Source organism: Bombina bombina, chromosome 9 (assembly GCF_027579735.1).
Source record: "Bombina bombina isolate aBomBom1 chromosome 9, aBomBom1.pri, whole genome shotgun sequence".
Classification (NCBI taxonomy): Eukaryota; Metazoa; Chordata; class Amphibia; order Anura; family Bombinatoridae; genus Bombina; species Bombina bombina.
In genome coordinates, this window is record NC_069507.1 from 11,675,650 (window position 1) to 11,702,443 (window position 26,794).

Below are 26,794 nucleotides of genomic sequence, written 5' to 3' on the forward strand. Positions count from 1 at the left end.
CCTTAGACTCTCCCATCTACCTTTTACATTTTTAGAAGATCGTGTTAGTTCAGCATCTCCGGATTGCAGCATATCGTAGAACAGTCCCCCTCTGCATTTCATATAAATGGAATTAGCGTATCGGTCCCAAAGAGGGTCTCCGGGCAAGAGCAGAGCAGGTCTTGGTGCACAGCAGCCATTTTGTTTAGGTTTCTGCGCATTCCACACTAAGGAGGAATACGCAGCTTTAGCTTGGATGCTCTTTTGTTTCTTCAAGGGACGATTGCTGGTCTTCACTGGCAGTGCGGTAGAGGCCCTTATTTGTGTGACTGGCTGGTAGATATCTGCTTTCAGCACTCCGGGTTGAACAGCCCTCCCAGGCCGTAAGGATGGGCCGAACTCCGAATGAAAACTTTGTTGTTGTGCCGGTATGTTTGGTTGCTCTGGGGCAGCTCTGCTCATTAGTAGATAAAGTTCTTGCTCCGTAGGCGCCTTGTCTAGCAAAGGTTTAAAGATCATTTCCAGCTGTAGGAGCAATGTGTCTTGTGCGATAGGCAGATCCTCTTCCCACGTGTCCGCTGCAAAGTCGTCCATCTTTCAGTGTTGCGCTGTGTTATAGCTTGGCGGGTAGATTCCAGTTGCAAAGTAGTTTACCTTGTAGCCTCCTTAAAAGTGGTACTGTGATTTGGTGTGGCTTTAATATAAAGTCTGTTCTTGCCAAGTACCCCGGGGATCCGGGGGGGAACGCTGCCTGTATAGTCGCCGCCGCAACAGGCCTCAAATGTCCTTTTCTTTCTCCTGGGTCATAAATACAGCAATATAGATGGTTGTGGTATCTTATAACACTCAGAAGCTCAGAGGCTACTGAAATGGTGGTAACTGCTGTGGTAATGTGATAATATTCGGCGGTATATTAACTTATCTTCTGGAGCTACAGAAAAATGCGACTTCACGAAGCCGCTGTTTGGACACGCCCCCCAAGTCTGAGCTTTGGTGCTTCCTTACAAGTGTAAGACTTTGTTTGGGCCTGGACTGGCAGAAATATCTGATATTACGGGTGTAAAAGGATCTTGTCTACTGCAAGATAAGAAGATTAGATTTAAGGGACTTCAAAGTATTTTTTGTTCCTTTTTGTAATTTCAAAGTCAAAAGCCTTCCGCTTCCAAATAGGAGCAATCCAAGTCCTTTTGGAGACCCAGTCAGTCCTGGAACAAGGGGAAGCAATCTAGCAAACCCTCAGCTTAGTCTAAGTCATCATGATGGGTCGGCCCTCGGTCCGGAGTCGAATCAAGTGGGGGCAGACTTTCCCTGTTTTATCGGGAGTGGTTTCGATATGTCCCAGATCCTTGGGCTGTGGGCATTGCTTCTCAGGGTTACAAGATAGAATTCAATTTTCTCCCTCCTAGGGGCAGGTTTCGCCTCTCAAGGTTATCTGCAAATCGGGTAAAAAGAGAGGCATTCTTGAACTGCGTTCAGGATTTTTTCTCTCTGGGAGTGAATGTTCCAGTAAAGGAACAGGGTCTAGGATTCTATTCAAATCTGTGGTTCCCAAGAAAGAGGGAACTTTTCGTCCCATTTTAGACCTAAAGTGTCAAGTTTCTCAGGGTGCCTTCCTTCAAAATGTAGACCATTCGGGTCTTTCTTCCTTTGGTCCAGGAAGGTTAGTTCATGACAACCATAGACCTGAAGGACGCATATCTTCATGTCCCTTTTCACAGGGATCATCACAAATTTCTGAGATTCGATTTTCTAGACAAACATTTTCAGTTTGTGGCTCTTCCGTTTGGCCTTGCTACAGCTCCTAGAATTTTTTCCAAGGTTCTGGGGGCTCTCTTGGCAGTGATCAGGTCTTGGGGAATTGCAGTGGCGTATTACTTAGACGACATTTTGGTTCAGACAACATCTTTTCAGCAAGCTCCCATACAGAGATCTTGTTGTTGTTTTTTTCTATGTTCCCATGGATGTAAAGTGAATCTGGGAAAGAGTTCCCTTGTTCCAGCTACAAGGGTGGTGTTCTTTGGGACTGAGGTCAGGAAATCCAAAATTATCTCTGCTTGCCTCTCTTCAGTCTACTGTTCGGCCATCTGTAGCCCAATGTATGGAAGTAATTGGGTTGATGGTCGCTTCCATGGACGACATTCCCTTTGCTTGATTCCATTTGAGATCTCTGCAATTATGCATGCTAAATCAATGAAACGGAAACCATTTGGATCTGTCCCAGAGGATAGATCTAGACGTGTTAACGAGAGACTCTCTTCCATGGTGGTTTTCTTAGGAAAATCTGTCCCGGGGGAAATATGCTTCTGGAGACCTTCTTGGGTGATCGTGAACACAGATGCTAGGCTGGAGAGCAGTCTGGAACTTGTTAAAGGCGCAGGGATTATGGACTCGGGAGGAGTTTGCTCTCCCCATAAACATCTTGGAGTTGAGAACGATTTACAATTCTGTTAACTTGGCCACAGTTTATCTTTATCAGATTTCAGTCGGACAATATCACCTCAGTGGCTTACGTCAACCATCAGGGAGGAACTCGGAGTTCCTTAGCCATGAGGGAGGTGGCTTGGATTATTCACTGGACAGAAGCTCACGATTGTTGTCTATCTGCCATCCACATTCCAGGAGTGGACAATTGGTAAGCGGATTTTTTGAGCAGACATACTTTTCATCCCGGGGATTGGGCTCTCCATCGGGAGGTGTTCTCCAGGTTACCCTCAAATGGGGGTGGGGCAGAGTTGTATCTGATGGCGTCTCGGCAGAACACCAAGCTTCCAAGGTACAGTTCAAGGTCATGATATCCGCAGGCAGCTCTAATAGATGCTCTGGCGGTGCCTTAGGGGTTCGGTCTAGTTTATCCGTTTCCTTCCACGAATCATTGCTCTTATTAAACAGCAGAGAGTGTCGGTAATTCGAATAGCTCCTGCATAGCCACGCAGGATCTGGTATGTAGACCTAGTGAACATGTCATATCTGCCTACTTGGAGGTTGCCTCTGAGGAAGAATCTTCTAACTCAGGGTCCTTTCTTCCATAAAAATCTTGTTTCTCTGAAACTGACTGCTTGGAGATTGAACACTTAGTTTTTGTCTAAGCGTGGTTTTTCTGAGTCGGTCATTGAGACCATGATTCAAGCTCGCAAGCCTGTTACTCTGAAAATTTACCATAAGGTATGGCATTAATACCTTTATTGGTGTGAATCTAAGGGCTACTCTTGGAGTAAGGTTAGGATTCCTAGAATTTTCTTTTCTCCAGGTAGGTCTGGAGAAGGGGTTGTCAGTTAGTACTCTGAAAGGTCAGATTTCTGCTTTATCTATTCTGTTGCATAAGCATTAGGCGGTTGTGCTAGATGTTCAATCTTTTTTTGTCAGGCCTTGATCAGAATCATGCCTGTGTTTAAATTGGTTACTCCTCCTTGGAGTCTTAAAGGGACACTGAACCCAAAATTTTTTTTTCGTGATTCAGATAGAGCATGCAATTTTAATTAACTTTTTAATTTACTCCTATTATCAATGTTTCTTCGTTCTCTTGCTATCTTTATTTAAAAAAGAAGGCATCTAAGCTTTTATCTTGGTTCAGAACTCTGGACAGCAGTTTATTGGTGGAGGAATTTATCCACCAATCAGCAAGGACAATCTAGGTTGTTCACCAAAAATGGGCTGGCATCTAAACTTACATTCTTGCATTTCAAATAAAGATACCAAGAGAATAAATAACATTTGATAATAGGAGTAAATTAGAAAGTTGCTTAAAATGTTATGCTCTATCCGAATCGCGAAAGAAAAAATTTTGATTCAGTGTCCCTTTAACCTTGTTAAGGTTTTGCAACAGGCTCTGTTTGAGCCAATGCATTCCATAGATATTAAATTATTATCTTGGAAGGTTTAGTTTCTTGTTGATATTTTTTCTGCAAGGAGAGTTTCGAAACTCTCGGCTTTGCAGTATGATTCTCCTTACTTTATCTTTCATGCGGGTATGGTGGTCCTGCGTACTAGGTTGGGTTTTCTTCCTAAGGTGGTTTCAGATAGGAATATTAATCAGGAAATTGTTGTTCCTTCTCTATCCCAATCCTCCTTCTCATAAGGATCATCTGTTGCACAACTTAGATGTAGTGCATGCTTTAAAATTCTATTTACAGGTGACTAAGGGTTTTCCCAGTCTCCTGCCCCTTTTTGTTTTTTGGGAAAGCGTAAGGGTCAGAAGGCTACCGTTACTTTCCTTTTGGTTATGATTCGTTTTGCTTACGAGACTGCTGGGCATTCCACTAGGGCTGTCTCATCTTCTTGGGCTTTCAAAAATAAAGCTTCTGTGGAACAGAATTGCAAGGCTGTAACTTGGTCCCCTCTGCACACATTTTTTCAATTTAATACTTTTTCCTCTGCTGAGGCCTCTTTTGGGAGGAAGGTTCTTCAAGTGGTGGTACCTTCTGTTTAGGTCCACCTGTCTTTTCCCTCCCTAGTCATCTGTGTCCTCTAGCTTGGGTATTGGTTCCCATTAGTAATTGATGATGTTGTGGACTCACCATATCTTAGGAAAGAGAACTAAATTTATGCTTACCTGATAAATTTTATTTCTGGATATGTTGAGTCCACGGCCCCACCCTTATATTTAAGATGGTTTTACTAAACCTCAGGCACCTCTACACCTTTGCGTTATTCCTTTTTCCATTTCCCTTTGTTCGAATGACTGGGGATTATGGGTAGGTGAGTGATACTTAAAGGGACATGAAACCCAAATTTTTTTCTTTCATGATTTAGAAAGAGAATACAATTATAAGCAACTTTCTAATTTACTTCTATTATCTATTTTGCTTCATTCTCTTGATATTCTTTGCTGAAAAGCATATCTAGATATGCTTAGGAGCTGCTGATTGGTAGCTGCACATAGATGCCTCCTGTGATTGGTTCACTTTGTGCATTGGTATTTCTTCATTAAAGTATATCTAAAGAATAAAGCAAATTAGCTAATAGAAGTAAATTGGAATGTTTAAAATTATATTCTCTACCTTAATCATGAAAGAAAATGTTTGGGTATGGTGTCCCTTTAACAGCTTTGCTGTGGTGCTCTTTGGCTCCTCCTGCTGGCCAGAAGAGATTCCCACTAGTAATTGATGACGTTGTGGACTCACCATATCCGGAAATAAATTTATCAGGTAAACATAAATTTAGTTTTTTCTGTCCTGAATATTCCTAACCTCAGAAATTACTTGTTGTGCTTAGCTATAGAGCATCAATAGGAAGTATTGTTTCCTTTTGACCATGGCAAAAACACCATGTTATCTACCCATTGTAAACGCTATAGAAGTTGTTTTTATATGGGTCGTAAAATTGTTCTTTGGTTTGCAGTTGTATAGCTCTTCAGAGATGCCCCCCGAAAAGCCCTCATGAGTCTCTTGTGCACTGTATAGCTTAAATCGGGGTCAGGCACGTGACACTCATTGAAGCTTCTGTGACTCAGACAGAGCAGCAATTTTACAGGACTTTTTTTCAAATGTACTTTGTTCAATTAGTATTTGGTGAAAAGCATACCTAGGTAGGCTCAGCGCAGCAGTGCACACCCATATGACTTGTCATTGGCTCACCAGTACATCTGCTGCCCTTAAGCTGACTTTAATAACTGCAAATCTTATATAATTATATGCAACTAAAGTGCAATAATAATAAGCGCTAATACACTGTTATGCATTATGCACCGAGAGTAATGAGAGTAGAAACAGGCAAGCTAAATGCTAACTGTACCTAATCTCTGGGGGAGAGCAATGACAGGAGAAACAGGCAAACTAAATGCTAACTGTACCTAATCTCTGGGGGAGAGCAATGACAGGAGAAGCAGGCAAACTAAATGCTAACTGTACCTAATCTCTGGGGGAGAGAAATGACAGGAGAAACAGGCAAACTAAATGCTAACTGTACCTAATCTCTGGGGGAGAGCAATGACAGGAGAAACAGGCAAACTAAATGCTAACTGTACCTAATCTCTGGGGGAGAGCAATGACAGGAGAAGCAGGCAAACTAAATGCTAACTGTACCTAATCTCTGGGGGAGAGCAATGACAGGAGAAACAGGCAAACTAAATGCTAACTGTACCTAATCTCTGGGGGAGAGCAATGACAGGAGAAGCAGGCAAGCTAAATGCTAACTGTACCTAACCTCTGGGGGAGAGCAGTGACAGGAGAAGCAGGCAAGCTAAATGCTAACTGTACCTAACCTCTGGGGGAGAGCAGTGACAGGAGAAGCAGGCAAGCTAAATGCTAACTGTACCTAACCTCTGGGGGAGAGCAGTGACAGGAGAAGCAGGCAAGCTAAATGCTAACTGTACCTAACCTCTGGGGGAGAGCAATGACAGGAGAAGCAGGCAAGCTAAATGCTAATTATACCTAACCTCTGGGGAGAGCAATGACAGGAGAAGCAGGCTAACTAAATGCTAACTCTACCTAACCTCTGGGGGAAAGCAATGACAGGAGAAGCAGGCTAACTAAATGCTAACTGTACCTAACCTCTGGGGGAGAGCAATGACAGGAGAAGCAGGCTAACTAAATGCTAACTGTACCAAACCTCTGGTGGAGAGCAATGACAGGAGAAGCAGGCAAGCTAAATGCTAACTGTACATAACCTCTGGGGAGAGCAGTGACAGGAGAAGCAGGCAAGCTAAATGCTAACTGTACATAACCTCTGGGGGAGAGCAGTGACAGGAGAAGCAGGCAAGCTAAATGCTAACTGTACATAACCTCTGGGGGAGAGCAGTGACAGGAGAAGCAGGCAAGCTAAATGCTAACTGTACCTAACCTCTGGGGGAGAGCAGTGACAGGAGAAGCAGGCAAGCTAAATGCTAACTCTACCTAACCTCTGGGGGAGAGCAGTGACAGGAGAAGCAGGCAAGCTAAATGCTATCTGTACCTAACCTCTGGGGGAGAGCAATGACAGGAGAAGCAGGCAAGCTAAATGCTAACTGTACCTAACCTCTGGGGGAGAGCAATGACAGGAGAAGCAGGCAAGCTAAATGCTAACTGTACCTAACCTCTGGGGGAGAGCAGTGACAGGAGAAACAGGCAAACTAAATGCTATCTGTACCTAACCTCTGGGGGAGAGCAATGACAGGAGAAACAGGCAAACTAAATGCTAATTGTACCTAACCTCTGGGGGAGAGCAATGACAGGAGAAGCAGGCAAGCTAAATGCTATCTGTACCTAACCTCTGGGGGAGAGCAGTGACAGGAGAAACAGGCAAACTAAATGCTATCTGTACCTAACCTCTGGGGGAGAGCAATGACAGGAGAAGCAGGCAAGCTAAATGCTAACTGTACCTAACCTCTGGGGGAGAGCAGTGACAGGAGAAGCAGGCAAGCTAAATGCTAACTGTACCTAACCTCTGGGGGAGTAATGACAGGAGAAGCAGGCAAAGTAAATGTTAACTGTACCTAACCTCTGGGGGAGAGCAATGACAGGAGAAACAGGCAAACTAAATGCTAACTGTACCTAACCTCTGGGGAGAGCAATGACAGGAGAAGCATTCTAACTAAATGCTAACTGTACCTAACCTCTGGGGGAGAGCAATGACAGGAGAAGCAGGCAAGCTAAATGCTAACTGTACATAACCTCTGGGGGAGAGCAATGACAGGAGAAGCAGGCAAGCTAAATGCTAACTGTACCTAACCTCTGGGGGAGAGTAATGACAGGAGAAGCAGGCAAAGTAAATGCTAACTGTACATAACCTCTGGGGGAGAGCAGTGACAGGAGAAACATGCAAGCTAAATGCTAACTGTACCTAACCTCTGGGGGAGTAATGACAGGAGAAGCAGGCAAAGTAAATGCTAACTGTACATAACCTCTGGGGGAGAGCAATGACAGGAGAAGCAGGCAAACTAAATGCTAACTGTACATAACCTCTGGGGGAGAGCATTGACAGGAGAAGCAGGCAAACTAAATGCTAACTGTACCTAACCTCTGGGGCAGAGCAATGACAGGAGAAACAGGCAAACTAAATGTTAACTGTACCTAACCTCTGGGGGAGAGCAATGACAGGAGAAGCAGGCAAGCTAAATGCTAACTGTACCTAACCTCTGGGGGAGAGCAATGACAGGAGAAGCAAGCAAGCTAAATGCTAACTGTATCTAACCTCTGGGGGAGAACAATGACAGGAGAAGCAGGCAAGCTAAATGCTAACTGTACCTAACCTCTGGGGGAGAGCAATGACAGGAGAAGCAGGCAAGCTAAATGCTAACTACATAACCTCTGGGGGAGAGCAATGACAGAAGAAGCAGGCAAGCTAAATGCTAACTGTACCTAACCTCTGGGGGAGAGCAGTGACAGGAGAAACAGGCTAACTAAATGCTAACTGTACCTAACCTCTGGGGGAGAGCAATGACAGGAGAAACAGGCAAACTAAATGCTAACTGTACCTAACCTCTGGGGAGAGCAATGACAGGAGAAGCATTCTAACTAAATGCTAACTGTACCTAACCTCTGGGGGAGAGCAATGACAGGAGAAACAGGCAAGCTAAATGCTAACTGTACATAACCTCTGGGGGAGAGCAATGACAGGAGAAGCAGGCTAACTAAATGCTAACTGTACCTAACCTCTGGGGGAGAGCAATGACAGGAGAAACAGGCAAACTAAATGCTAACTGTACCTAACCTCTGGGGGAGAGCAATGACAGGAGAAGCAGGCAAGCTAAATGCTAACTGTACATAACCTCTGGGGGAGAGCAATGACAGGAGAAGCAGGCTAACTAAATGCTAACTGTACCTAACCTCTGGGGGAGAGCAATGACAGGAGAAACAGGCTAACTAAATGCTAACTGTACCTAACCTCTGGGGGAGAGCAATGACAGGAGAAACAGGCTAACTAAATGCTAACTGTACATAACCTCTGGGGGAGAGCAATGACAGGAGAAACAGGCTAACTAAATGCTAACTGTACATAACCTCTGGGGGAGAGCAATGACAGGAGAAACAGGCTAACTAAATGCTAACTCTACCTAACCTCTGGGGGAGAGCAGTGACAGGAGAAGCAGGCAAGCTAAATGCTAACTCTACCTAACCTCTGGGGGAGAGCAGTGACAGGAGAAACAGGCTAACTAAATGCTAACTGTACCTAACCTCTGGGGGAGAGCAGGGACAGGAGAAGCAGGCAAGCTAAATGCTAACTGTACCTAACCTCTGGGGGAGAGCAATGACAGGAGAAACAGGCTAACTAAATGCTAACTGTACCTAACCTCTGGGGGAGAGCAATGACAGGAGAAGCAGGCAAACTAAATGCTAATTGTACTCTGCATTGTGTTGGAGGTAGTAAGTGATTTATCTCACTGATCGGTGTAGATGGAGGAGAATGGCTGATAGCAGGAGCATGTGTGCATTCTGATTCTAAATGCCTTTTGGTGTCATTCTTTTGTTTAATTTATATTTAGTACAATGACAAAGAGGAGGTTGTCCTATGGATGAACACAGTGGGGCCGTATCACAACAGACAAGAGACATACAAGTATTTCTCTCTACCGTTCTGTGTTGGGACGAAGAAGAGTATTAGTCATTATCATGAAACCTTAGGAGAAGCTTTACAAGGGGTGGAATTGGAGTTCAGTGGACTTGATATTAAATTTAAAGGTGAGCTCTTTTTATATGGGATAGAGACTTTGTTTATCTTGTGCCAGATTGTTTTATCCTGCTTAGAATTTTAGCAAAGTGTTCTGTTTATAAGAAAATATCACATTGTACAAACCAATAAGATATTGATGTAGTTTGTTTATTTTAGCCTTTTGTTGATAAATTGAAGAGATTTTTCTAGACCAATAAAGTTTTTTTTATTTTTATTGTGCTTCTGCATTTTGAGCCTTTGTACTGAGATGAGTCATGGAGATACCGATGGTTAGAGAAGCGAGTATAGTGCTGTATGTTATGCTGAGTGCGTATGAATGATACTGCGCATGTTTGTGCTTTAGTTTGATGTTTCGCTGGTTTGTACTGTGTGTTATTCCTGCACAACCATTGTACTCCATTGCTGTTCCACTCACAATACTATAGCCATGCATAGAAAAATGAACCCTTTTTTAAACCCTTCAGCTGAATCTGTTTCGCATGTTTATTATTCATGTTAACTTATTTAGACTTAATTAGAGAAGCACACTACCAGGAACAAACAGCTCAGTCGCTTGTTCTATGGTGAGTTACCACCTAGGTGCAGCCTCTTTTAACCCAGTTGTGCTTTTCACAGAGGTGAAATTTCCTGAAATATATAAGTCGGATCCCTCCCAACAAGGTCGGTCCAGCCCCGAACTACCAGACAATCCTCTGAACAAGGAACATGACAACCACTTCTTTCCCCCCTCTAAACACATTGAGCAAGGACTCCATGTCTGGTTTCCCACATCACACTTAGGGAGACTTCCCCAGGGTCATAATACTGTTACAGAACAGTTTATGTAACATTATCTTAGCAACGGCTTGTAAAAAAAAACTAAAGATTTGAGAGATTTTAACCCCCAAAGTTATACTTAACTTGTTTCCTCTTGAGGCTCTTCTGATCAGGTCTATGGTTGTGATGAGTTTGTTCAGCAGTGACTGTACAGAATGGTTGTGATGAGTTTGTTCAGCAGTCACTGTACAGAATGGTTGTGATGAGTTTGTTCAGCAGTCACTGTACAGAATGGTTGTGATGAGTTTCTGCTGCTGTGACTGTACAGAATGGTTGTGATGAGTTTGTTCAGCAGTCACTGTACAGAATGATTGTGATGAGTTTGTTCAGCAGTCACTGTACAGAATGGTTGTGATGAGTTTGTTCAGCAGTCACTGTACAGAATGGTTGTGATGAGTTTCTGCTGCTGTGACTGTACAGAATGGTTGTGAGGAGTTTCTGCTGCTGTGACTGTACAGAATGGTTGTTCAGCAGTCACTGTACAGAATGATTGTGATGAGTTTGTTCAGTAGTCACTGTACAGAATGGTTGTGAGGAGTTTCTGCTGCTGTGACTGTACAGAATGATTGTGATGAGTTTCTGCTGCTGTGACTGTACAGAATGATTGTGATGAGTTTGTTCAGCAGTCACTGTACAGAATGGTTGTGATGAGTTTGTTCAGCAGTCACTGTACAGAATGGTTGTGATGAGTTTCTGCTGCTGTGACCGTACAGAATGGTTGTGATGAGTTTGTTCAGCAGTCACTGTACAGAATGGTTGTGATGAGTTTGTTCAGCAGTCACTGTACAGAATGGTTGTGAGGAGTTTCTGCTGCTGTGACTGTACAGAATGGTTGTGATGAGTTTGTTCAGCAGTCACTGTACAGAATGGTTGTGATGAGTTTCTGCTGCTGTGACTGTACAGAATGGTTGTGAGGAGTTTCTGCTGCTGTGACTGTACAGAATGGTTGTGAGGAGTTTCTGCTGCTGTGACTGTACAGAATGGTTGTGATGAGTTTGTTCAGCAGTCACTGTACAGAATGATTGTGATGAGTTTCTGCTGCTGTGACCGTACAGAATGGTTGTGATGAGTTTGTTCAGCAGTGACTGTACAGAATGGTTGTGATGAGTTTCTGCTGCTGTGACTGTACAGAATGGTTGTGATGAGTTTGTTCAGCAGTCACTGTACAGAATGATTGTGATGAGTTTGTTCAGTAGTCACTGTACAGAATGGTTGTGAGGAGTTTCTGCTGCTGTGACCGTACAGAATGGTTGTGATGAGTTTGTTCAGCAGTCACTGTACAGAATGATTGTGATGAGTTTGTTCAGCAGTCATTGTACAGAATGGTTGTGAGGAGTTTCTGCTGCTGTGACTGTACAGAATGATTGTGATGAGTTTGTTCAGCAGTCACTGTACAGAATGGTTGTGATGAGTTTGTTCAGCAGTCACTGTACAGAATGATTGTGATGAGTTTCTGCTGCTGTGACTGTACAGAATGGTTGTGCTGAGTTTGTTCAGCAGTCACTGTACAGAATGGTTGTGATGAGTTTGTTCAGCAGTCACTGTACAGAATGGTTGTGATGAGTTTGTTCAGCAGTCACTGTACAGAATGGTTGTGATGAGTTTGTTCAGCAGTCACTGTACAGAATGGTTGTGATGAGTTTGTTCAGCAGTCACTGTACAGAATGGTTGTGATGAGTTTGTTCAGCAGTCACTGTACAGAATGGTTGTGATGAGTTTGTTCAGCAGTCACTGTACAGAATGATTGTGATGAGTTTCTGCTGCTGTGACTGTACAGAATGGTTGTGCTGAGTTTGTTCAGCAGTCACTGTACAGAATGGTTGTGATGAGTTTGTTCAGCAGTCACTGTACAGAATGGTTGTGATGAGTTTGTTCAGCAGTCACTGTACAGAATGGTTGTGATGAGTTTGTTCAGCAGTCACTGTACAGAATGGTTGTGATGAGTTTGTTCAGCAGTCACTGTACAGAATGGTTGTGATGAGTTTCTGCTGCTGTGACCGTACAGAATGGTTGTGAGGAGTTTCTGCTGCGGTGACTGTACAGAATGGTTGTGATGAGTTTCTGCTGCTGTGACTGTACAGAATGATTGTGATGAGTTTGTTCAGCAGTCACTGTACAGAATGGTTGTGATGAGTTTCTGCTGCTGTGACTGTACAGAATGGTTGTGATGAGTTTGTTCAGCAGTCACTGTACAGAATGGTTGTGATGAGTTTGTTCAGCAGTCACTGTACAGAATGGTTGTGATGAGTTTGTTCAGCAGTCACTGTACAGAATGGTTGTGATGAGTTTCTGCTGCTGTGACTGTACAGAATGGTTGTGATGAGTTTGTTCAGCAGTCACTGTACAGAATGATTGTGATGAGTTTCTGCTGCTGTGACTGTACAGAATGGTTGTGATGAGTTTGTTCAGCAGTCACTGTACAGAATGGTTGTGATGAGTTTGTTCAGCAGTCACTGTACAGAATGGTTGTGATGAGTTTGTTCAGCAGTCACTGTACAGAATGGTTGTGCTGAGTTTGTTCAGCAGTCACTGTACAGAATGGTTGTGATGAGTTTGTTCAGCAGTCACTGTACAGAATGGTTGTGATGAGTTTGTTCAGCAGTCACTGTACAGAATGGTTGTGATGAGTTTGTTCAGCAGTCACTGTACAGAATGGTTGTGATGAGTTTCTGCTGCTGTGACTGTACAGAATGGTTGTGAGGAGTTTCTGCTGCTGTGACCGTACAGAATGGTTGTGAGGAGTTTCTGCTGCTGTGACTGTACAGAATGATTGTGATGAGTTTGTTCAGCAGTCACTGTACAGAATGGTTGTGATGAGTTTGTTCAGCAGTCACTGTACAGAATGATTGTGATGAGTTTCTGCTGCTGTGACCGTACAGAATGGTTGTGATGAGTTTGTTCAGCAGTCACTGTACAGAATGGTTGTGAGGAGTTTGTTCAGCAGTGACCGTACAGAATGGTTGTGATGAGTTTGTTCAGCAGTCACTGTACAGAATGGTTGTGATGAGTTTGTTCAGCAGTGACCGTACAGAATGGTTGTGATGAGTTTGTTCAGCAGTCACTGTACAGAATGGTTGTGATGAGTTTGTTCAGCAGTCACTGTACAGAATGATTGTGATGAGTTTGTTCAGCAGTCACTGTACAGAATGGTTGTGATGAGTTTCTGCTGCTGTGACTGTACAGAATGGTTGTGATGAGTTTGTTCAGCAGTCACTGTACAGAATAGTTGTGATGAGTTTGTTCAGCAGTCACTGTACAGAATGGTTGCAATGACTCTCTGCTGCTGTGACCGTACAGAATGGTTGTGATGACTCTCTGCTGCTGTGACCGTACAGAATGGTTGCGATGACTCTGCTGCTGTGATCGTACAGAATGGTTGCGATGACTCTGTGCTGCTGTGACCGTACAGAATGGTTGCGATGACTCTGTGCTGCTGTGACCGTACAGAATGGTTGCGATGACTCTCTGCTGCTGTGACTGTACAGAATGGTTGTGATGAGTTTCTGCTGCTGTGACTGTACAGAATGGTTGTGATGAGTTTGTTCAGCAGTCACTGTACAGAATGGTTGCAATGACTCTCTGCTGCTGTGACCGTACAGAATGGTTGTGATGACTCTCTGCTGCTGTGACCGTACAGAATGGTTGCGATGACTCTCTGCTGCTGTGACCGTACAGAATGGTTGTGAGGAGTTTCTGCTGCTGTGACCGTACAGAATGGTTGTGATGACTCTCTGCTGCTGTGACCGTACAGAATGGTTGCGATGACTCTCTGCTGCTGTGACCGTACAGAATGGTTGTGATGACTCTCTGCTGCTGTGACCGTACAGAATGGTTGCGATGACTCTCTGCTGCTGTGACCGTACAGAATGGTTGCGATGACTCTCTGCTGCTGTGACCGTACAGAATGGTTGTGAGGAGTTTCTGCTGCTGTGACTGTACAGAATGGTTGTGAGGAGTTTCTGCTGCTGTGACCGTACAGAATGGTTGCAATGACTCTCTGCTGCTGTGACCGTACAGAATGGTTGCGATGACTCTCTGCTGTACGAAGCACTTGTGATGACAATTCCTGCTTTGACTGTTCTCTGTTCTGTGAGACGGTTGGTTGTGATGACTGTAATCTATGCCTTTCAGAACAGTTAATGGGTATTATACTGTTGTATTATTGAAAGTGGATTCAAACAAGTGTCGACACTTTATTTTAAAATAACATTTTTTGGGAAAGTAGTAAATCTAATCTGTGCAGATCACACAATGTTTTATTGCAATATATACTCAAAATAAATTTTAGTGTAGATTGTGTTGTTAATACTGTTAGTTTACGACGTACACACAGACTGTGCCAGGGGTGCTTTCATCCTGGTCTGCCAAGATCAGGGTAATACCATGTGCCACCTTACTATTTGTGCCATTCTCATTTCTGTCTCTAGATGACGTCATGCAGACCACATATTGTGAAATTGACTTAAATAAAGCCAAGAGAGATGCCTTTGTCTACGCCATCAAGAATCACTATTGGTACCAGATGTACATAGACGATTTACCGATCTGGGGTAAGTCACTGGAACCGACGTGTTTTATCATGTTGTAAATTACATTCTTAAACCCAGACTCCTGATGCTGTTGCCCCCTCTGGTCATCCCCGGTCTTCATAACACCAATGGCTGAACATTTCTTCTGTGCATTGTCCTCACACGGTATCACAGACTTCTCCATCTATAGTAGTCCAGGACAGGATCAACCCATCAACTATAACTCCTTTTGGGTACAGCAAGTGAAAGTTTGCATACGGTGCTAAACCTTAGGGATCTCCATCAGTAGATCCAATGTCAAAATATGAAAACATAAGAGTAAGGTGGACTAGTTTAGTCCACCTTACACCTTATATATATATATATATATATATGTGTGTGTATATATGTATATATCTCTATCAGCACTACATTTATATATGTTATCTCCCAAAAGCAAAAGGATTTATGGGGTACCCCCCAATCTCACACCCTCTACCTGTGCACAGAGAGTTAGAAAATTAATTATAAATGTAAAAGAAGATAGTAACTCTTAGTCCAGCACAATGGGATTGATAAAAGTAATTTTGTCAGGGTTAGTACTTCCCTAAGGGAACAGACAGATAACAGGTCGTGTTGTTGAACAATTTATCTGCAATCAAATTATAGCAAAAAACAGTGTACATGTAAATTCCTATGTGGCAACAAGTTATCGCTAAACATCTGAAAGTCCCATATTACACGGCGAGTTGTATTTGTAAACCCTATATAGAGGCCTCTATTCCATGGTATAAATTGAAAGCTTATTCCTGGTTTATATAACGAAACAACAAAGTTCCATTAGAAGGTCTCCAAAGTATTATGCCTCCTGCAATTGTAAAAGTCTTTAACCGACTATATTTGGAAAGACGGGTAAACTGAGCAGTTCCGCTGTTTTATACAAACAAAATTTTCACAACAGCAAGTGTAGCGGTGCTGGAGGTTAACCTAAGATCGACTTAGGACCAAGTATACCAGTGTTAGTATTAATCCGCTTCTTATTAAAAGGAATTCTTTTACCTGCTCTTTGTATCCCTTCCGTCTCAAAGATTTCCAAAATGTGAAAGGCACTTAGTGGAGAATTCCACGCCTTACTTGTTTGCAGGATGCTGCACTTGTTTGCTCCTTGCGATTCAATACCGTGATTTGGGCTTCAGCGTGTGCTCGGTAGAGATCAGCTGTTACTCCACCGGCATTTCAAAACAGCTACACGCGTTGGGCTTCTTCCGGCTGAGTTTGTAATTACTTGCAGACCTGTGTTGCCTTAAGTCTGCCTGGAAACTCCTCCTTTCTCCAACATAGGTGTGTCCGGTCCACGGCGTCATCCTTACTTGTGGGATATTCTCTTCCCCAACAGGAAATGGCAAAGAGCCCAGCAAAGCTGGTCACATGATCCCTCCTTGGCTCCGCCTTCCCCAGTCATTCTCTTTGCCGTTGTACAGGCAACATCTCCACGGAGATGGCTTAGAGTTTTTTAGTGTTTAACTGTAGTTTTTATTATTCAATCAAGAGTTTGTTATTTTAAAATAGTGCTGGTATGTACTATTTACTCTGAAACAGAAAAGAGATGAAGATTTCTGTTTGTAAGAGGAAAATGATTTTAGCAACCGTTACTAAAATCGATGGCTGTTTCCACACAGGACTGTTGAGAGGAATTAACTTCAGTTGGGGGAACAGTGAGCAGACTTTTGCTGCTTGAGGTATGACACATTCTAACAAGACGATGTAATGCTGGAAGCTGTCATTTTCCCTATGGGATCCGGTAAGCCATTTTTATTACAGACAGAAAAAAAGGGCTTCACAAGGGCTTTTTAAGACTGTAGACATTTTCTGGGCTAAATCGATTTATATATAAACATATTTTATACTCCATAGCCTTGAGGAATTATTTTAATCTTGGGAATTTTGTAAAATAACCGGCAGGCACTGTATTGGACACCTTATTCTCTAGGGGCTTTCCCTAATCATAGGCAGAGTCTCATTTTCGCGCCTGTATTGCGCACTTGTTTTTGAGAAGCATGACATGCAGATGCATGTGTGAGGAGCTCTGATACATAGAAAAGACTTTCTGAAGGCGTCATTTGGTATCGTATTCCCCTTTGGGCTTGGTTGGGTCTCAGCAAAGCAGATACCAGGGACTGTAAAGGGGTTAAATAAAAAAACGGCTCCGGTTCCGTTATTTTAAGGGTTAAAGCTTCCAAATTTGGTGTGCAATACTTTTAAGGCTTTAAGACACTGTGGTGAAATTTTGGTGAATTTTGAACAATTCCTTCATACTTTTTCGCAATTGCAGTAATAAAGTGTGTTCAGTTTAAAATTTAAAGTGACAGTAACGGTTTTATTTTAAAACGTTTTTTGTACTTTGTTATCAAGTTTATGCCTGTTTAACATGTCTGAACTACCAGATAGACTGTGTTCTGAATGTGGGGAAGCCAAGGTTCCTTCTCATTTAAATAGATGTGATTTATGTGACACAAAATTTAGAGAAAATGATGCCCAAGATGATTCCTCAAGTGAGGGGAGTAAGCATGGTACTGCATCATCCCCTCCTTCGTCTACACCAGTCTTGCCCACACAGGAGGCCCCTAGTACATCTAGCGCGCCAATACTCCTTACTATGCAACAATTAACGGCTGTAATGGATAATTCTATCAAAAACATTTTAGCCAAAATGCCCACTTATCAGCGAAAGCGCGACTGCTCTGTTTTAGAAAATACTGAAGAGCATGAGGACGCTGATGATATTGGTTCTGAAGGGCCCCTACACCAGTCTGAGGGGGCCAGGGAGGTTTTGTCTGAGGGAGAAATTTCAGATTCAGGGAAAATTTCTCAACAAGCTGAAGCTGATGTGATTTCATTTAAATTTAAGTTGGAACATCTCCGCGCTCTGCTTAAGGAGGTGTTATCCACTCTGGATGATTGTGAGAATTTGGTCATTCCAGAGAAACTATGTAAAATGGACAAGTTCCTAGAGGTCCCGGGGCCCCCCGAAGCTTTTCCTATACCCAAGCGGGTGGCGGACATTGTAAATAAAGAATGGGAAAGGCCCGGTATACCTTTCGTCCCTCCCCCCATATTTAAAAAATTGTTTCCTATGGTCGACCCCAGAAAGGACTTATGGCAGACAGTCCCCAAGGTCGAGGGGGCGGTTTCTACTCTAAACAAACGCACCACTATACCCATAGAAGATAGTTGTGCTTTCAAAGATCCTATGGATAAAAAATTAGAAGGTTTGCTTAAAAAGATGTTTGTTCAGCAAGGTTACCTTCTACAACCAATTTCATGCATTGTCCCTGTCACTACAGCCGCGTGTTTCTGGTTCGATGAGCTAGAAAAGGCGATCAATAATAATTCTTCTTCTTATGAGGAGATTATGGACAGAATTCGTGCTCTCAAATTGGCTAATTCTTTCACCCTAGACGCCACTTTGCAATTGGCTAGGTTAGCGGCGAAAAATTCTGGGTTTGCTATTGTGGCGCGCAGAGCGCTTTGGTTAAAATCTTGGTCAGCGGATGCGTCTTCCAAGAACAAATTGCTTAACATTCCTTTCAAGGGGAAAACGCTGTTTGGCCCTGACTTGAAAGAGATTATCTCTGATATCACTGGGGGCAAGGGCCACGCCCTTCCTCAGGATAGGTCTTTCAAGGCCAAAAATAAACCTAATGTTCGTCCCTTTCGCAGAAACGGACCAGCCCCAAGTGCTACGTCCTCTAAGCAGGAGGGTAATACTTCTCAAGCCAAACCAGCCTGGAGACCAATGCAAGGCTGGAACAAAGGAAAGCAGGCCAAGAAACCTGCCACTGCTACCAAGACAGCATGAGATGTTGGCCCCCGATCCGGGACCGGATCTGGTGGGGGGCAGACTCTCTCTCTTCGCTCAGGCTTGGGCAAGAGATGTTCTGGATCCTTGGGCGCTAGAAATAGTCTCCCAAGGTTATCTTCTGGAATTCAAGGGGCTTCCCCCAAGGGGGAGATTCCACAGGTCTCAATTGTCTTCAGACCACATAAAAAAACAGGCATTCTTGCATTGTGTAGAAGACCTGTTAAAAATGGGAGTGATTCATCCTGTTCCATTAGGAGAACAAGGGATGGGGTTCTACTCCAATCTGTTCGTAGTTCCCAAAAAAGAGGGAACGTTCAGACCAATCTTAGATCTCAAGATCCTAAACAAGTTTCTCAAGGTTCCATCGTTCAAAATGGAAACCATTCGAACAATTCTTCCTTCCATCCAGGAAGGTCAATTCATGACCACGGTGGATTTAAAGGATGCGTATCTACATATTCCTATCCACAAGGAACATCATCGGTTCCTGAGGTTCGCATTCCTGGACAAGCATTACCAGTTTGTGGCACTTCCGTTCGGATTAGCCACTGCTCCAAGGATTTTCACAAAGGTACTAGGGTCCCTTCTAGCGGTGCTAAGACCAAGGGGCATTGCAGTAGTACCTTACTTGGACGACATTCTGATTCAAGCGTCGTTCCTTCCTCAAGCAAAGGCTCACACGGACATTGTCTTGGCCTTTCTCAGATCTCACGGATGGAAAGTGAACGTAGAAAAGAGTTCTCTATCTCCGTCAACAAGGGTTCCCTTCTTGGGAACAATAATAGACTCCTTAGAAATGAGGATTTTTCTGACAGAGGCCAGAAAAACAAAACTTCTGAACTCTTGTCAAATACTTCATTCTGTTCCTCTTCCTTCCATAGCGCAGTGCATGGAAGTAATAGGTTTGATGGTAGCGGCAATGGACATAGTTCCTTTTGCGCACATTCATCTAAGACCATTACAACTGTGCATGCTCAGTCAGTGGAATGGGGACTATACAGACTTGTCTCCGACGATACAAGTAAATCAGAGGACCAGAGATTCACTCCGTTGGTGGCTGTCCCTGGACAACCTGTCACAGGGGATGAGCTTCCGCAGACCAGAGTGGGTAATTGTCACGACCGACGCCAGTCTGGTGGGCTGGGGCGCGGTCTGGGGACCCCTGAAAGCTCAGGGTCTTTGGTCTCGGGAAGAATCTCTTCTACCGATAAATATTCTGGAACTGAGAGCGATATTCAATGCTCTCAAGGCTTGGCCTCAGCTAGCAAAGGCCAAGTTCATACGGTTTCAATCAGACAACATGACAACTGTTGCGTACATCAACCATCAGGGGGGAACAAGGAGTTCCCTGGCGATGGAAGAAGTGACCAAAATCATTCAATGGGCGGAGACTCACTCCTGCCACTTGTCTGCAATCCACATCCCAGGAGTGGAAAATTGGGAAGCGGATTTTCTGAGTCGTCAGACATTTCATCCGGGGGAGTGGGAACTCCATCCGGAAATCTTTGCCCAAATTACTCAACTGTGGGGCATTCCAGACATGGATCTGATGGCCTCTCGTCAGAACTTCAAGGTTCCTTGCTACGGGTCCAGATCCAGGGATCCCAAGGCGACTCTAGTAGATGCACTAGTAGCACCTTGGACCTTCAAACTAGCTTATGTATTCCCGCCGTTTCCTCTCATCCCCAGGCTGGTAGCCAGGATCAAGCAGGAGAGGGCATCGGTGATCTTGATAGCTCCTGCGTGGCCACGCAGGACTTGGTATGCAGACCTGGTGAATATGTCATCGGCTCCACCATGGAAGCTACCTTTGAGACGAGACCTTCTTGTTCAAGGTCCGTTCGAACAGCCGAATCTGGTCTCACTCCAACTGACTGCTTGGAGATTGAACGCTTGATCTTATCAAAGCGAGGATTCTCAGATTCTGTCATTGATACTCTTGTTCAGGCCAGAAAGCCTGTAACTAGAAAAATTTACCACAAAATATATCTGTTGGTGTGAATCTAAAGGATTCCCTTGGGACAAGGTAAAAATTCCTAAGATTCTATCCTTTCTTCAAGAAGGTTTGGAGAAAGGATTATCTGCAAGTTCCTTGAAGGGACAGATTTCTGCCTTGTCTGTGTTACTTCACAAAAAGCTGGCAGCTGTGCCAGATGTTCAAGCCTTTGTTCAGGCTCTGGTTAGAATCAAGCCTGTTTACAAACCTTTGACTCCTCCTTGGAGTCTCAATTTAGTTCTTTCAGTTCTTCAGGGGGTTCCGTTTGAACCCTTACATTCCGTTGATATTAAGTTATTATCTTGGAAAGTTTTGTTTTTGGTTGCAATTTCTTCTGCTAGAAGAGTTTCAGAATTATCTGCTCTGCAGTGTTCTCCTCCTTATCTGGTGTTCCATGCAGATAAGGTGGTTTTACGTACTAAACCTGGTTTTCTTCCGAAAGTTGTTTCTAACAAAAACATTAACCAGGAGATAGTCGTACCTTCTTTGTGTCCGAATCCAGTTTCAAAGAAGGAACGTCTGTTGCACAATTTGGATGTTGTTCGTGCTCTAAAATTCTATTTAGATGCTACAAAGGATTTTAGACAAACATCTTCCTTGTTTGTTGTTTATTCTGGTAAAAGGAGAGGTCAAAAAGCAACTTCTACCTCTCTCTCTTTTTGGATTAAAAGCATCATCAGATTGGCTTACGAGACTGCCGGACGGCAGCCTCCTGACAGAATCACAGCTCATTCCACTAGGGCTGTGGCTTCCACATGGGCCTTCAAGAACGAGGCTTCTGTTGATCAGATATGTAAGGCAGCGACTTGGTCTTCACTGCACACTTTTACTAAATTTTACAAGTTTGATACTTTTGCTTCTTCTGAGGCTATTTTTGGGAGAAAGGTTTTGCAAGCCGTGGTGCCTTCCATCTAGGTGACCTGATTTGCTCCCTCCCTTCATCCGTGTCCTAAAGCTTTGGTATTGGTTCCCACAAGTAAGGATGACGCCGTGGACCGGACACACCTATGTTGGAGAAAACAGAATTTGTTTACCTGATAAATTACTTTCTCCAACGGTGTGTCCGGTCCACGGCCCGCCCTGGTTTTTTAATCAGGTCTGATAATTTATTTTCTTTAACTACAGTCACCACGGTATCATATGGTTTCTCCTATGCAAATTTTCCTCCTTTACGTCGGTCGAATGACTGGGGTAGGCGGAGCCTAGGAGGGATCATGTGACCAGCTTTGCTGGGCTCTTTGCCATTTCCTGTTGGGGAAGAGAATATCCAACAAGTAAGGATGACGCCGTGGACCGGACACACCGTTGGAGAAAGTAATTTATCAGGTAAACATAAATTCTGTTTTTTCTTACTTTAGTTGCCAGGTGTGAAAAAGTATTGATATTCAGATAGTATGTTGCCATCATTGTTGCCATATTGCTATATTTCACAAAATGAATACAATATTTCTAAAACATGGTTATTCCTTGCAGAAAATACATATTATATACAAGCCAGATTATTTTAACAAACCAAATAATATATATAAAGGAATTTGAGTGGGGTTTACTAGTATATCTTAGCTACATATTAATAACAATTCTATATCGACATTTTATCCCAATTTTCTATAGATCTCAGCAGAGCCCTAAAGTATTACAGATGTATCTTTTATGTTCCCATTTTTATTAATAACATATTTAGCCTAGACGTACATCATGATTCTAATTTATGTTCTTTTGTAATTCATAAAAATGGAGCATAGTTAATTTCTTCATTTAGCCCTAGGGGTTTAAGTGATTTTAAATTGAAGATCCATTTACATTCCAATTGCAAAAGTTTTTTTGTCTAAATCACCCCCTCTTCCTTTGAAGTCTACTGCTTCTAAGCCTCTAAATCTTAATTGTTTATCACTCTGGTGGCATTCTAGGAAGTGTCTTGCTACTGCACTTGTTTTTATGTTAACATTTTTAATGTCTCTTTTGTGTTCCTTAATGCGTTCTCGTAATTCCCTGTAGGTTTTTTTTACGTAATACATTGGACATTTGCAGATTAGCATGTATACAATTCCCTCACTACCACAAGAGGCCTTTGATTTTTTTTGTATTTTACCATTTTTATCAGTGAATTTACTATCTGTTGCCATATTTTGACAAACTGAGCAATGGCTACATTTATAATTCCCCGTCTTTATTTCTCCATTTTTCCAACAAGATGATTTGGATTTATGGCTAAGATGGCTTCTTACTAATTTATCCTTTAAATTGTTTGCTTTCCTTGCTGTTAAGGATGGTTTATCTCCTATAATTTCAGATAAAGATGGTTCTGCTTGTAAAATGTGCCAATGTCTTTCTAAAATTCTTCTTACTTTTTTCCATTTATTGTGGTAATTTGTTATAAATCTTACAGGGCTTAAATTTGTTCTCATTGCTCATATACAGTAGATCCTCCCTTGTTTTGAGTGATTATAGGCCAATTTTAAAGCTTTATTAGGGTACCCTCTGTCTCTGAATCTATTTTTAAGATCACTGGCTTCCAGTTTAAATTTCTCATCTTCCGAACAGTTTCTTTTAATCTTAAATATTGACCATAAGGTATATTATTTATTAAAGCTTGCGGTGGTGGCTATTATATGCTAGAAGTGTGTTTCCTGCTGTTGGTTTCCTATATGTGGATGTTTCTATCTTATTTTGAAGTATCATCACATTTAAATCTAGGAATGAAATAACCAATTTATCTCGTGAAAATGTAAATTTTGGTATATTTATTGTATAAACCAGGAATAAGCTTTCAATTTATACCATGGAATAGAGGCCTCTATATAGGGTTTACAAATACGACTCGCCGTGTAATATGGGACTTTCAGATGTTTAGCGATAACTTGTTGCCACATAGGAATATACATGTACACTGTTTTTTGCTATAATTTGATTGCAGATAAATTGTTCAACAACACGACCTGTTATCCGTCTGTTCCCTTAGGGAAAGTACTAACCCTGACAAAATTACTTTTATCAATCCCATTGTGCTGGACTAAGAGTTACTATCTTCTTTTACACACACACACACACATATACATTATATATATAAATAACTCACTGTGTAAACCATTTACAAATCTAAACAAGTCAGAAGACTTGCTTTAAACCCAGAATCTCTCTGACTACACTGTTTCCAATGCAGCAAAGGAATCTGGGTAAGATATGCAAATGAGGTTCACAATGACTCACCTTTTTACTTTTAGCCTGCTTTTTAAGACAGACTTCCCTTTATGCCATAGCACTGCTGCATTACACAGCTTTAATGCTTAGCTAGGGAATGAACTTTACCAAGCAGTGATTTAACCTACTCCCAGCTGATGAGTGTCAATAACCACGAAACAGCTGTCCTGGGATTGGTCTAAATCACTGTACTAACCCTAGCTAAGCATTAAAGCTGTGTAATGCAGCAGTGCTATGGCATAAAGGGAAGTCTGTCTGACTTGTTTAGATTTGTAAATGGTTTACACAATGAGTTATTTTCTCTATTTTGTATTTAGTGGAGGATTTTAAACTCACTTTTCGCCTCCCCATCATTTTTTATTGTTATATATACATACATACATACATAGACATACATACATACATAGACATACATACATACATAGACATACATACATACATAGACATACATACATACATACATAGACATACATACATACATACATACATAGACATACATACATACATACATAGACATACATACATACATACATACATAGACATACATACATACATACATAGACATACATACATACATACATAGACATACATACATACATACATACACAGACATACATACATACATACATAGACAGACATAGACATACATAGACAGACATAGACATACATAGACAGACATAGACATACAGACAGACATAGACATACAGACAGACATAGACATACAGACAGACATAGACATCAGACAGACATAGACATACAGACAGACATAGACATACAGACAGACATAGACATACAGACAGACATAGACATACAGACAGACATAGACTTCATACCAGGACATAGGGACAGGTCAGACAGACATAGACATACAGACAGACATAGACAGACAGACATAGACATACAGACAGACATAGACATACAGACAGACATAGACATACAGACAGACATAGACATACAGACAGACAGACATAGACATACAGACAGACAGACATAGACATACAGACAGACATAGACATACAGACAGACATAGACATACAGACAGAGACATACAGACAGACATAGACATACAGACAGACATAGACATACAGACAGACATAGACATACAGACAGACATAGACATACAGACAGACATAGACATACAGACAGACATAGACATACAGACAGACATAGACATACAGACAGACATAGACATACAGACAGACATAGACATACAGACAGACATAGACATACAGACAGACATAGACATACAGACAGACATAGACATACAGACAGACATAGACATACAGACAGACATAGACATACAGACAGACATAGACATACAGACAGACATAGACATACAGACAGACATAGACATACAGACAGACATAGACATACAGACAGACATAGACATACAGACAGACATAGACATACAGACAGACATAGACATACAGACAGACATAGACATACAGACAGACATAGACATACAGACAGACATAGACATACAGACAGACATAGACATACAGACAGACATAGACATACAGACAGACATAGACATACAGACAGACATAGACATACAGACAGACATAGACATACAGACAGACATAGACATACAGACAGACATAGACATACAGACAGACATAGACATACAGACAGACATAGACATACAGACAGACATAGACATACAAGACAGACATAGACATACAGACAGACATAGACATACAGACATAGACATACAGACAGACATAGACATACAGACAGACATAGACATACAGACAGACATAGACATACAGACAGACATAGACATACAGACAGACATAGACATACAGACAGACATAGACATACAGACAGACAGACATACAGACAGACATAGACATACAGACAGACATAGACATACAGACAGACATAGACATACAGACAGACATAGACATACAGACAGACATAGACATACAGACAGACATAGACATACAGACAGACATAGACATACAGACAGACATAGACATACAGACAGACATAGACAGACAGACAGACATAGACAAGACAGACAGACATAGACATACAGACAGACATAGACATACAGACAGACATAGACATACAGACAGACATAGACATACAGACAGACATAGACATACAGACAGACATAGACATACAGACAGACATAGACATACAGACAGACATAGACATACAGACAGACATAGACATACAGACAGACATAGACATACAGACAGACATAGACATACAGACAGACATAGACATACAGACAGACATAGACATACAGACAGACATAGACATACAGACAGACATAGACATACAGACAGACATAGACATACAGACAGACATAGACATACAGACAGACATAGACATACAGACAGACATAGACATACAGACAGACATAGACATACAGACAGACATAGACATACAGACAGACATAGACATACAGACAGACATAGACATACAGACAGACATAGACATACAGACAGACATAGACATACAGACAGACATAGACATACAGACAGACATAGACATACAGACAGACATAGACATACAGACAGACATAGACATACAGACAGACATAGACATACAGACAGACATAGACATACAGACAGACATAGACATACAGACAGACATAGACATACAGACAGACATAGACATACAGACAGACATAGACATACAGACAGACATAGACATACAGACAGACATAGACATACAGACAGACATAGACATACAGACAGACATAGACATACAGACAGACATAGACATACAGACAGACATAGACATACAGACAGACATAGACATACAGACAGACATAGACATACAGACAGACATAGACATACAGACAGACATAGACATACAGACAGACATAGACATTTA

General features: G+C 42.2%; 1 protein-coding gene across 1 annotated transcript in view; it reads left to right on the plus strand.

The window, feature by feature from the left end:
• TM9SF3 (transmembrane 9 superfamily member 3) overlaps nucleotides 1-26,794 on the plus strand; it is a gene marked incomplete in the record, with an annotated part of 175,448 nt that overhangs the window by 32,982 nt on the left and 115,672 nt on the right. The window contains 2 exon segments of the mRNA XM_053691877.1: nucleotides 9,377-9,572; nucleotides 14,808-14,930. Coding sequence (XP_053547852.1) covers nucleotides 9,377-9,572; nucleotides 14,808-14,930 — 319 coding nt within the window.